Source organism: Harpegnathos saltator, unplaced genomic scaffold (genome assembly GCF_003227715.2).
Source record: "Harpegnathos saltator strain DR-91 unplaced genomic scaffold, Hsal_v8.6 scaffold111, whole genome shotgun sequence".
Lineage (NCBI taxonomy): Eukaryota > Metazoa > Arthropoda > Insecta > Hymenoptera > Formicidae > Harpegnathos > Harpegnathos saltator.
In genome coordinates, this window is record NW_020229886.1 from 990,583 (window position 1) to 1,003,659 (window position 13,077).

The 13,077-nt window shown below is 35.9% G+C and overlaps 2 protein-coding genes across 2 annotated transcripts; both read right to left on the reverse strand.

The window, feature by feature from the left end:
• Nucleotides 1-3,276: 3,276 nt before the first annotated feature.
• On the reverse strand, nt 3,277-6,434 carry LOC112589063 (UDP-glucuronosyltransferase 2B37-like). The gene is given in 2 exon segments (XM_025300930.1): nt 3,277-3,900; nt 6,022-6,434. Coding segments are annotated over 2 exon segments (819 nt in total). The 5' UTR covers nt 6,340-6,434; the 3' UTR covers nt 3,277-3,399.
• A 61-nt stretch (nt 6,435-6,495) lies between these two features.
• On the reverse strand, nt 6,496-12,770 carry LOC105188678 (UDP-glucuronosyltransferase 2A1). Its single transcript, XM_025300941.1, has 3 exons — nt 12,297-12,770; nt 8,614-8,683; nt 6,496-7,194 (listed from the first exon to the last, which is right to left on the reverse strand). Exons 1-3 carry the CDS (start codon nt 12,701-12,703, stop codon nt 6,913-6,915), a joined length of 759 nt encoding a protein of 252 aa, XP_025156726.1. The 5' UTR covers nt 12,704-12,770; the 3' UTR covers nt 6,496-6,912.
• Between the last annotated feature and the right edge of the window lie 307 nt (nt 12,771-13,077).

Consider the following 13,077-nt stretch of genomic DNA (forward strand, 5'->3'; position numbering starts at 1 on the left):
GGCGTCGACATTTTTACGGTATGGCCGTCGAAATTTGCATATGTCCGGCGAGAAGTTTCGATGCGACGGTTTACATGACAAAACTGCATTGCGACGATAAATTTTTGCGAAATAATCGACAAATTGCCAAGTGTTTTAATGAATATCGGGCGTGTGTGCGGTGTGAACGTGCGGCTGTAGAAAATATGTAGAGCGTGTCGGGGGGATATAATTTGTCACGCTCGCGAATTGATTCAACGCTGAAATCTACAATTTCAGCGAAAATATATTTTATACACGACAAGGTCGGGTTATTTCGCACCCGAAGATCCGTCAACGTGTTTGTTTTTCATTTGGCATCTAAGCGAACGTTATTTCGCATGATCTAAAAAAGCGGGAGAAACGTGCGTTTTTAGTTACAGGTCTATAATTTTGTTCAGCCTGCACATGACGACGGCCCGAGCAAAAAATTGTTAAATCCATCCTCATGAAGTACAAGGTCTCGATAAAGTTGAAAGTAGGATGCCCTAAAAAGGGATGCTTCATTATTATTACATCAGACTCCAAAATGGATCTTTTAAGGATACCTTAGATTTTACGCAATAAGGCTTTGATAGAAAAAGCTGAGAAGGAACTCAGAAAGATTTTTTAGGGATGACTTAGATCTAATAAGTAAGGCTTTGATAGGGAAAGCTGAAAAGGACTTTAGAAGGAGTTTTTAGATATGCTGTAGATTTTACGAAATAACGTTTTAATATGGAAAATTGATGTGGGCCTTAGAAGAATCTTTCAATAGATATACAAAATTAAGTTTTACTATAAAAAATTAATAAGATCTGAAGCATGTAATAAAATTGTTATAGTTTAGTATTATTTTTAGTACGTACGCTCTATCTGCTACTTTTAAAGATTTTTTAATTATACCGCAATTAAAAACAAATTTTATTAGTTTTATTAGTTGTCATATTCATTAGTCTCTTCCAAGGATTTTTCTAATATTGCCTTCTTTTGAAATCCAGCAAACTGTAATAAAAACAGGATTTTTATATAAATATATAAAGAATGCTATATTTGATTGTAAAGTATGCTATATTTTTAAAATAAAAAAATTCTTGTTGTATACTAACAAGGTTGTAAAGAAATAAAGAAATTACAGTCTAAATTTCTCGGAATAAAAAGGACGAATATTTTTACTCAAGCAATAATAAAAATATTTCCTTATAAGACCCTATCAACATTGTCTTATAAAGATCCGTTAAACCATTTGTTACACATTTTGTAGGGCCCTTGTCTTTCTATACCTACTAGGGTCTGATTAATGTTAGAGAAAAATGATCAGGCCCTTACCAGCCCTATTAATTTTTTTACTCGGGGGACTATCTCTTAATTTTCCTCTCGTTTTCCTCATAAAAATAAGATCATAATTATACTGAATTATGATTTATTTATATATACATATAATCGAGAGAGATGCCTTCGTCTTGAAATACAGACTCGCGTTGCATTTCGGACGATATCTCTTTTAGAGTGCAAAAACTCTGGAGATACGCAACTATTAACATGAAATATTAACGACTCGACTATTCGAGTTTCCATTTTCGAGCATTCCAGTCGCGAGTCGTGAGGGATGCGTATAGTCGCATGAAAATTATGCTGCGTCAAGTTATGCCGCGGCGCGTGCTAGACATTAATTGCTTATCTCCACTTTTGTCACTGTAACTCATTAATACTCCATGTGTCGTTTGCTCAACAGATGCCGGGAAACACGATGATGGATAGCACGCTATTAGACAAGGAACTCCATCGAATTCTCATGAAGCGCAAGGAAGAATGCTTAAAGCTGAAGATTATGAACACGACGCTGCCGTTAGGTAAAGTACACACACATATTTATGCGTATGTAAATGTGTATTTCACATGAACGAATAAGAAAAGTCTCCACAGAGGATGTAAAAATCGTGGGCAAAAATGCGCGCATGGCAGAAGAGTCGCGAGTGGCGCCTTTGTAGTCGACGCTGCGAGTGCTGCCTACATATTGATTTTATCAGACCCGCTTACTTTACTTTAAAAACTTACACTCGACAACGGCTTACAGTTGAGCATCGCAATTAATTGAATATTTGCATAATTTTGCTAACAGATTAAAAATATCTGTTATACGTGCACTTCTGCTGCTTTCGATTGATCGGGTCGTATTTTGCAATTCGTACGTATTTTCAGGTGACACAATATATATCTTGAAACGAAAATATCAACGTTATAATCAGCGTTATAATGCGCATTTGTTGACATGACACACGGACACGCACATATGCGCACATGTTCAAGCATGCAAAGTGATGCAATTTTGCCCCACGTGAAAATTAATATGATCGTAGCAAAAACTACATTTGTTATATAATACAATTGAAGGGAACCTTATCGTCCAGAGAAAAATAGTTTATTATTAACTTTTTATTGATTTCATAGGTCCACTCCGAAGATATAACTGTTATATTGAATTATTTAAAAGCTGAAACCGATTCGATTATAAGTTTTTGAGTTCTGATGTCAACCGATTTGTAAAACATAGTTTCGGGAAAAACGCATTCAAAATTTCGGTTGCTATTTTTTCATACTTATAGTATGTTTCTGGCTAATCTCTCTTTGCTATTCCTAGCCCATAGAATAACCTTTCTAATTCTTCGTAAAAATCGTGTAATTTCTCTACATTGCTTCAGCTGGCCATGCGAGCTTTCTTTAGTAGTATTAGCACTCTTGATTTCCGCATGTGTGAATCGCCGTTTATCCGCGTAATCAGCAAACAATTTACATTGCTGATCAATAATTATTCCCATCGTCTCCATAACTTTTAGAATGGTAACGTAACTCTCGTTAAACACTCCTACAGCCAAATATGCACAAGATTCGAGAAAGAATTGAGTTCGAACTACCATTGGAGATTATAATCTTGCTGAGGACACACATATAAAGGCCACTATACACGTAAAAGATCCTGTTTCTTTATTTGTCTGTTTGTTTGCTCTGTTCCTTCGACAACGAAAAATTTCTACTTGCTTCGACCCGTATCTGACAGCGTCGAACGTTCGGACGTTAAATCGCTTATTACTTCGTTAATTTCGAATTTCGAAAAACCAACATATTCTTAAAATGTACTATAAAAATATGTAAAAAAAGTTTTTTTCGATCTTTCGAAAGTTCTGGACGATAAGGTCCACTTAATTAAAAATATACTTTATTAAAACCTCCTGCATACATATACACAATACTGAAAGGAAAATAGAAAGAGGGAGAGAATGAAAAATGTTTTTCTCCTTCTTAACAATTCGTTGCCGGCTATTGTTCCTCTCTCGCGTGAAGCGCACAAACGGCAAGCCATTGCATAAAATTCCTTAAAGAATTCTGCCCCTGTTCTGCTTACTACTTGTCCTTCTTCGACTTGACCGCTGCGCTGTCCTTCGTGCACACACGCGGTCTGAACAAGAGTCTCTTGGTCTTCCGCAAATTAAACAGCGCGGCCAAAAGCACCGCGCTAATCACGAATAGTAAGAATGCGTAAACATCTAGTAAGTGACGTTGCCACCAAAAGAGACGCATGGCCGGTGATTAAAGGAAATTACCGTGTTTTGCAGCATATTCCACCCAATATATAGTCGTATCCAGAGCACTCATGAGACGATCGAGAAACAATCTCGAGAGTTTCTGCACGTTCTTGTTAAAACAAACAAGGAAGAGGAAGAGATGAATTCGCCAGAAATCGATTTGGGAACACGGAATTGAGGAGTAACGTTGCATGTTATTTTTTCCCGGTAATCGACAGCCATTTGCCGAAGACAAGTTCTCCTCCCCTTTTCTCGTTAAAAACAACAACAACGACAACAACGACATTACATTTTTCGGCCAACGGTAACGAATGCAACCCTGTTACCCCCTTTCATGCTGAATTCACCCGCGTGAAATACGGGCGAGGCATGAAGGAGGAATGCAATCTTCGCAAGACCGAAGATTGAAAAAGCGGCGGAAATATCGTAACAACTTGTGCACTATTTCATGAGTAACGATAACAGTAATTAGCCATTTTTCAAAATGAGTAATGGCGACAATGACGGGTCGTTTCGAAAAATCAGCTTCCCCGAGCCTCGATTCGCCCGAATGTTGCTTTGCGAAACGCAAATCCGTCAAAACTAGGAGAGCTTACGATCGATGCGACATGTTTTCGTCAACATCACCGAGACTGTCGTCAGTCCGACGCGAAATCTCGGTGTCTGTTCGAGTTGAAAGCACGTCGAATCTTCTGCTAGATTTTTCATTTCCCCGCCGTCTCTCTCTCTCTCTCTCTCTCTCTCTCTCGTTCTGCACTGATAAAACATTTAGCCCTTTATTCGTGCGCGATACACATCCGAGAGTCAAGCAAGATTCGTTTACAGTAGCACGCGAGTACGCTCTGTCCAGTGATATGTAACGCGGCGCAACCGGTTGCGGATCGATACTGACGGGCTAATAAGACTTAAAGCAGTGAGCCTCCAGGCTCTTGAAGTCCTTTTAACATGTGGTCACTGGTTGTACAACTTTATCGCATTAATTTACATCAAGAGTTCCTCCCGCGTTCCTCCCGCTAAACAAAGTTATTTTATTTGCCGGCGGGAATGAACCCACGGCTGTGAGGTCAAACGAGTAGAAACATGACGGGGGGGGGGGGGCGAAACGAAATCGGAAAATACACACAGGAAGGAACGTATTAGCAGATTGAGCGAAAATAAACTGACTGAATGGAAAACGAGGAAGAAAAAGAGGAAGAAAAGAAAGAGAGAGAGAGAGAGGAAGAGAGAGAGAGAGAACATAACGAGAAGATACAATTATCTCTTATGAAATCACCGCATTTTATAATAATCGCCATATGTTTGCATTAGAGATGTGCAAATCAAGAATTTTTATGTCGAGTCGAATCGAATCGAATCTCATTTTTTAAATTCGAATTCGAGTCGAATTGAATCTACGAAATTTCATTCGAATTCGAATCGAATCGAATGAAATCGAATCGAATCATTAAAAAATTTAATATGACTATTAAACATGCAAATAATGATGAAAGATTTTAATATAAAAAGGAATATTGATATTATAATATCTTAAAGTAAAATATATATTTAAATATTTAAAGTAATTTATGATTAAGTTATTAATTATAAGTTCAGTTATTAATAATTACAAGTTAAGAGTTCAAACATACAAACCCAGATAGCCCGTATTGTAGCTGATGCACGCAAATAATAATGTATTTGATTCTTATTCGAATTATTCGGGTTCGAATCATAGGGATTCGGATTCGAATCGAATCTAATGTAATTCGATTCGATTCGATTTGATTCGAATTCGAATAGTTCGCACATCTCTAGTTTGTATCTGTCCGTCTGCTTGCTGAGACCCCAATTATGCATGCACTTTTATGTTTATTAGAGATGTGCGAATCAAGAATTTTTATGTCGAATCGAATCGAATCGAATCTCATCTTCTAAATTCGAATTCGAATCGAATCGAATCTATGAAATTTCATTCGAATTCGAATCGAATCAAATGAAATCGAATCGAATCATTACAAAATTTAACATGACTATTAAACATGCAAATAATGATAGAAGATTTAATATAAAAGGGAATATTAATATTGTAATATCATCTTAAAGTAAAATATTATATATATTTAAATATTTAAAGTAATTTATTATTAAATTATTAATTATAAGTTAAGTTAATTAGAAATTAAGGGTTCAAACATATAGGCCCAGATAGCCCGTTTTGTAACTGATGCGCGCAAACGCTAAGTATTTGATTCGTATTCGAATATTTACGATTCGAAATTTTCGAATTATTCGAGTTCGAATCATAGGGATTCGGATTCCAATCGAATCGAATTACGTTAGATTCGATTCGATTCGAATTCGAATAGTTCGCACATCTCTAGTATTTATGTTTACGATACGACGAATGTTATGATTTCATTAATCCCTGCTGAACAATTAGTAGCTGGGCGTATAACGCCTACTTTTTCTGGCAGCCGTTACTTCGGGTACTCACCGATAAGTGGGATCCTTTAATATAGTATTCAGTGCCGATGTTCATTTCTCCTCGGTGACATCGTGTATAGAGTCCAGCGAGATAGCTACCTTCTTCCTCACGTAAGATATTGATACGTTGGTCGCCAAATAGAGGGATGCCGACCATGGGGACTCCGTAAGAGATTGCCTCCTGCGTTCCCATGAGTCCGCTGTGCGTAATGAAAGCCCGTATGTTTTTGTATTCTGCGAGGATTGAGAACGGTGGGTTGCTTTTATGCGGCAAAAATGTCATGCGGTCGGACATCCGACGGATATCGGGCACAGAAACGGCAAAAACAATGGGGAGCAATCTGAATGTAACCGAAAGGATCCTCTTGTTTTTCCTTCCCTGGCTTCACATTCAATTGCTTCGCGAATAAACTGCGGTGACGTGGGACGTCGTTGCGTCAAGCATTAATTTTCAAGACATTTTTCTTGATTCTCTTTTTCGTTTTCTCTTGCAAACACAGTGAAAGCGATTCAAGTTTCTCTCTGACTGCAAATAAGCGTCCGCTAGTTTTCTCGTGAATGACTAAATTGCAACGCTGATTCCACTTAATTCGCAGTCATGTTTTCTGAAAACTCGTCGACGCGGGCGCGTCACCACAAGTATAGAGCTTAAAATTTTTGCGGAATTCCCATCGCGCGGGAAGTCGGCAGAAGAGAAAGACATTTTTTGTAAAGTTGCTCGATTTATATGCAAATGATGTCGCGCGCGCTGAAAGCGCACCAATTCATACGGCATACAAATGACCGTTCTAATGATGATTAATAAGAAACGGGCGAAAATCTAGCGAAAATCTAGCTGGACGCTGCGGCCGTGCAACGGAGCCCGTAATTACGTACTGAGAACGGCGACTTGTGGGAACCACGACTGTGTCATCACGTTATCTGGCAATCCCGGGAACAGATCCTCCTTCCTTGCAATTTTCATCAACACGCGGACCGGCGCAATCTTCTTGAACGACGCGTAGAATGTTTCCATCAACTCCTTAGAGAAAGATTCGATCCTGACCATGGAGCCGAACGTGAAGTACACGCAGCCGTCCTTGCTTTCGTCCAGCCATTTCTGCATTTCCTGCAGACAGGTCTCTTTAGAATGAATAATTCGCAACGATTTCTAAGCCCCGGCTACAATGGGCTGTCGTGAAATCTTCAAGTGCGTTGTTCAGAGAGCAAGAAAATCTTTGGAAAGGGAATTTAATTAATAGCCTCTTTGTCATTTTTTTTTTGCAAAGAATCTTTAAAATAGAACCTCTTAGGTCCTTGGTTAAGAAATTCGTGCAGTTTTTTAGACACCCAACCAGTTATTGTCTAGTATTACTGCATTCTCATAAATTGTATCAAAACTGTATAAGAACTGAATAAGTATTTGATAGAGTTTTGCTCAGTAACTGAAGCAGTTTTTTTAGTCAAAATATGTATAGTTTGCGTAGATAACTGCCCATTTATTGTCTAATATTATTGAATGCTCATAGGTGTATCAAAACTGCGTAGGAAATGAACAAACACTGAATATAGTTTTACTATACAATATCTAGGCTGATTCTTTCCAAGCCATTGTAATGTCGAATTACAGTTGTATTCTGTGCACGCATATAATAAAGTCTACATTAAATTAATTTATAACATTGATTTTTATATTAAAAGATATTAAAACTACGTGAAGAATGAGTGAACGTATAGAAAAACATAGAGCAAAAAAAAGAAAGTTGAAAGAAATAAGAAATTTGACCGGACAAATTTTGTGGCAGAAATAACTAAGATTAGAATTGAAAGTGAGCAAAAGACAAATATTGTGCATAATAATAATAATACAGAATTTTATTGCGACGAGAATACGTCAGTCTATTCTGATCATAGTAGTATTAATGAAAATTGTAATGATAGCTCAGACTCTGGACCTGATGAAAAGATGGATTATTTCATGTAAAATACTTCACTCACATAGTGATAAATTATTAAAAATATTAAGACGTAGATTATTATTCACACTTCCAATGTGTACAAAAATATTTCTGCAAAGTACTTCTGCAGAATATCTGTTAGAAAATATGAAAGACTCCGATAACTATATTTTTAAATTGTTTCTAGAATAGTGTGCTCAGGATTTGTTTAGATAAAAATCAAGTTATTACTAAATCTTTAGTGAATATGTTAAAAAAATTTATCACATCAGAAATTGCAATGCGATTCATAAGTTACAGAAAAGTTAGTAATAAATTTATTATGTGCAATATGGCTTTTTTTAATTGCATGAAAGATAACAATGCTTTGAATATTTTGTTCCTTATATATTATAAAGTATATTTTATGCAATTTATATTAATTTGTTTATATCGACTATCCTTTTCACGTTACAGATGTGATACTTGAAACAAATATTGCAAATAAATCTATATTTAAGAAAGAGATTTTAAGTTCCTTAGGGAAAGTATTATCAATGTATTATCAATCGAGACTGGGATAGTGGAAGAAAACAATTTAAAAACATCGCTACTGCAATGTCACCTACTCCTTGTCAGGATTTAAATAGTACCTCTGAAAATACACCTAAAAGTAATCCCACTATGACACAGACATTGTTCTTTATTAATGAAAGTAACCAACTAGAATTTGTTCAGTCCTTAAAAGAAAATTGTGATGACTTGAATGACTCAGAAGAATCATAAATACTCATTTTCTTGCTTGTATTGTATTATTTTGTCGTATATTGTCATATATTTTATTATATCGTTATATTCATTTGAAGAAGTAGAGTTTTGAGTTAGATATATCTCTATATTTCTACACAGAGAAGATTTTACAATAAAAATTACTGTACAATTTTATAACCGAAAAATAGGTCGACATTCTACAATAATTCACTTTCTACAGTAATATCCTTTCATTTTATATGTACTACTTATATTGTGAAAACTGAAATGTGTTAAAATTTGTTATTTTCAGCGGAATGAACTATGTTCTCTAACTCTTATATCTTATTGATATATCTTATTGATAATCTATTTCTGTATTATTAGAAACAGTAAAATAAAGTGTTTTAAAGAAATATTTAAAGATTTTTGTGACACACACATACGCGCACATATATATATATATATTTACATTATATATATATATATCAGGGTTGGGAAGTAACGCGTTACTTGTAACGCCGTTACTAGTATCGTTACTTTTTTGAGTAACGATTAGGTAACGCCGTTACTTTTTGGTGTCAGTAACGAAAAAGTAACGGCGATACATTTTTTTTGTAACGAGTAACAAAACGTCCGTTACTTTAATCGTTACTTTTTAATTTTTATAAAAATAAACTTAATTGTATTTAATTTCTATGCATTTTTTGTTTTATGCTGAATTTAATGAGAACCAATAAAGATGGACTCACATATTGTCATCCATTGGCCTTAGCTATACAGAAAGGTTTAAAAGAAAGGTAAGTTGGTGTAATTTGGTTAATACATATGTTCATCAAACAACATTCATCTGATCAAAAAGAAAAATCAATATGTTCATATTTAATTTTATTGATTTAACTTTAGGTTTTGTACTACATTCGAAAAAGAAGAATTGATAATTGCCAGCTGTTTGCATCCCAAATTGAGTTGGTTAGCTGAAGATAAGTGAAAACTTACGCAAACGTATTTAGAAGATTTATAAGGAATTCCTTCAATTAAAAATTTTTTGATGTCTGATAAGCACAATAATAACGATGACTTTTTAAATTTTAAATAGCAAACATCAAATGAGAAATCTGCCTATGATGAATGGCAAAGATTTTTAAAGTCAACAGGCACTAATGTCCAAATATTAAATTTATATCCACTAATTAAGAAACTTTTCATTAAATACAATACTTAATAACATAAAATAATAAAAATATTTAAATATATATATATATTTCTAATCGTCTTATGTCCGATTTATATCTTGTCTTAGCATCTTTCTTATAATCTTGGATTTACAACAAAAAAAAGTAACGGAAAGTAACAAAATAAAATATCGTTACTTTCAAGTAACGGTAACGCGTTATTTTTTAAGATCAGTAACGAGTAACGGTAACGAGTTACTTTTTACCGAAAGTAATGGTAACGGTAACGAGTTACTTTTAAAAGTAACTTTCCTAACCCTGATATATATATATATATATTATGTACTAAAGATTAAGGATAATGAAAGTCTTAGTATTGAGAACCTTACAATTATAAGGTTGATGAAAAAACAATACAGGAAATCTTTAATGTGTAATATATATTGTGCTAAATATAGCATTATATATAATGTTATATACTACTTTTAGCACAATATATATTATACATTAAAGATTTCCTGTATTATGACTTTCATCAACCTTACAATTGCACAATAAGCAAACATATTCAGAATATGACATATTATTGCGGCAAAACTGCCTATTTCATGAGTAGTAAACTTGCTTATTAATCGATTGAATAGTTTCTTTATCCATTTATTATTCAGTTTTCGTTCAGTAAATGGATTCAGATTTTGCGCATCTTTTGTACCCAGTAAAAACGTGCGGGAAAAGCGTTACATCTTGATTTGGATCCTAACAGTTTTACTGGTCACTTACTAGACAGAAGTTAATAAAACTGTTCAATAATTGCCCAAAAACTGCATGAAATTTCTACCAGGGGTGTCGCTTGGAACTTTTATAATGAGAATAAAAATCCAGTGTCCTCCGACGACTTTGAAAGAAAATTGTTGAATAAATCATGAAAAATTTATGATATTTTTTGATGATTGTATTGTATTGTTTCGTATAGTGTAGATCAGGCTCTGATTATTTTTCCCTAACATTAATTGGGCCGTAATAGGGATAGAAAGACAAGGGCCTTGCAAGATGTATAACAAATAGTTTAACGGGCCCTTATAAAGCAATACTGATAGGACCTTATAAGGAAATATTTTTATTATTGCTTGAATAAAAATATTCGTTTTTTTCATTCCAAGAAATTTAGACTGTAATTTTTTTACTTCTTTACAATCTTAGTATACAACAAGAATTTTTTATTTTGAAAATATAACATACCTCACAATATATATACAGGGTGTTTGATAGCTGATCATGCAGACGAAAGTTGGAGATAGATTGGGTGTAGCCGAAAAGAAAAGTCATGTACCATTATGTCAAATTGCCAATAGTTATCGAGTTATTAATTAAAACATGTGAGCCAACGAGCGCGTAGAGAGCGGAGGGCGACCGCAGTAAGCACGTAGACATTTAATACAGGCGGAGTCAGCGAGTGACGGTAGGCGAGCGCGCGCGGCGAGGGGCAACGTAAACAACAAGAGGCGAACGCGTACGACGAGGAGCGAGCGAGCGCGAACAACGAGGAGCGAGCGAGCGCAAGCGACAAGAGGCGAGCGAGCGCGACGAAGAGCGAGCGAGCGCGAACGACGAGGAGCGAGTGAGCTATAAGGAAAAAGCTATAAAGAAAAAGCTTGCTCGCTCCTCGTCGCGCGCGATCGCCTCTTGTCGCTTACGTTGCCCCTCGCCGCGCGCGCTTGCCTACCGTCACTCACTGACTCCGCCTGTATCAAATGTCTACGTGCTTACTGCGGCCGCCCTCCGCTCTCTACGCGCTCGTTGGCTCACGTGTTTTAATTAATAGTTCGGTAACTATTGGCAATTTAACATTATGGTACATGACTTTTCTTCTCGGCTACACCCAATCTATCTCCAACTTTCGTCTGCATGATCAGCTATCAAACACCCTGTATATATATATATGTAATAAAAAAAATTAATAAAATTTCTACGTAGTGTTCTAAACAATCATGAATAATCCATTTCTTATCGATGCACAGACTAAAGAGAAATATTCTATTGAATATCAAAATGCACGTTTTTTATCTTTTATAATGTTTATTTTTAATCTATAATTTTTATCTTTAGCCGTAAAACATACACATACTTGGCTCTAGTTTTCTCTCCGTTTTGATCATTTCCACATTCTATCGGTCTATCGACGAATTTTATATTTCACTCGACAGAACGGCGACCGTTTTTCATCTATCGCACATCCCGACATTTCGTCATTCCAGCCGAACGAAGAGCAGAGACAAATGGAATTGCGTTCGCAACGATATTAACGATAAATCGTCTCTCTGCGATCGCACTTCATTGCAGCCGAGAAAGACTCCGAGATACGCGCGTTGCAGATAATTGAGAAAGCCAATTTGTTCAAACGTACCGGCTACAACGGATCACCATCATCCTTGATGTGCAAACCGCCCACCCTGATTACGGCTGGCGTGTACGGCCTGATTCCGTGCAATGTGGGATGCGTGTTCACCAGATACAAAGATACATCATCGTACAGCTCCCTGATGGACGTGTCTTTGATATCAAAGTACTTCCTCACATACTCCACCTGAAAGCTCGTGTGATAATAGATCTGTATGGAGATCATATTCGTCATGAGAAAGTTGATAAGTCGCTCCTTGAAGTTCATGTCTTGCTCGAATGTCGAAAATAGGCTCGGGATGAAGGCGGGATTATATGGATTGCCGGCCACTTCGTTGAGCCAGTCGTGGAAGCCGGTGGTCATTATGCCTACCATCGGGACCTTGAATAGACGACCGAAAGCCAAGTAACATGGCGCCATAAACACCTGTGTGTGCAATATCGATCGTTCTATTAATTCATTATTCGCCGGGTCATCGTCGTCGTAGCTATGACGGTGATGATAATGACAACGAGGAGTCGTGACTCTCGATCGCACGCGCTGACTGAAAATATAGATCAAGCCGCATTTATTTCGGAGTAAAGATGCGCAGGTTTTGCGGGTGTGGATGGATGAATTAAGAGGGAAAAACTACTATAACGGGTCAAAAAAAGCCTTTTCTCACGAATTCTTTTTATTATTTAATGAATTATTAAGAATTGGGATATGTTATAAGAATATATTATTAAGGACACTTTAAAGTAGTTCTATACAAATTTTTATTAAAAAATAATAAAAATTAACAAAGATATATA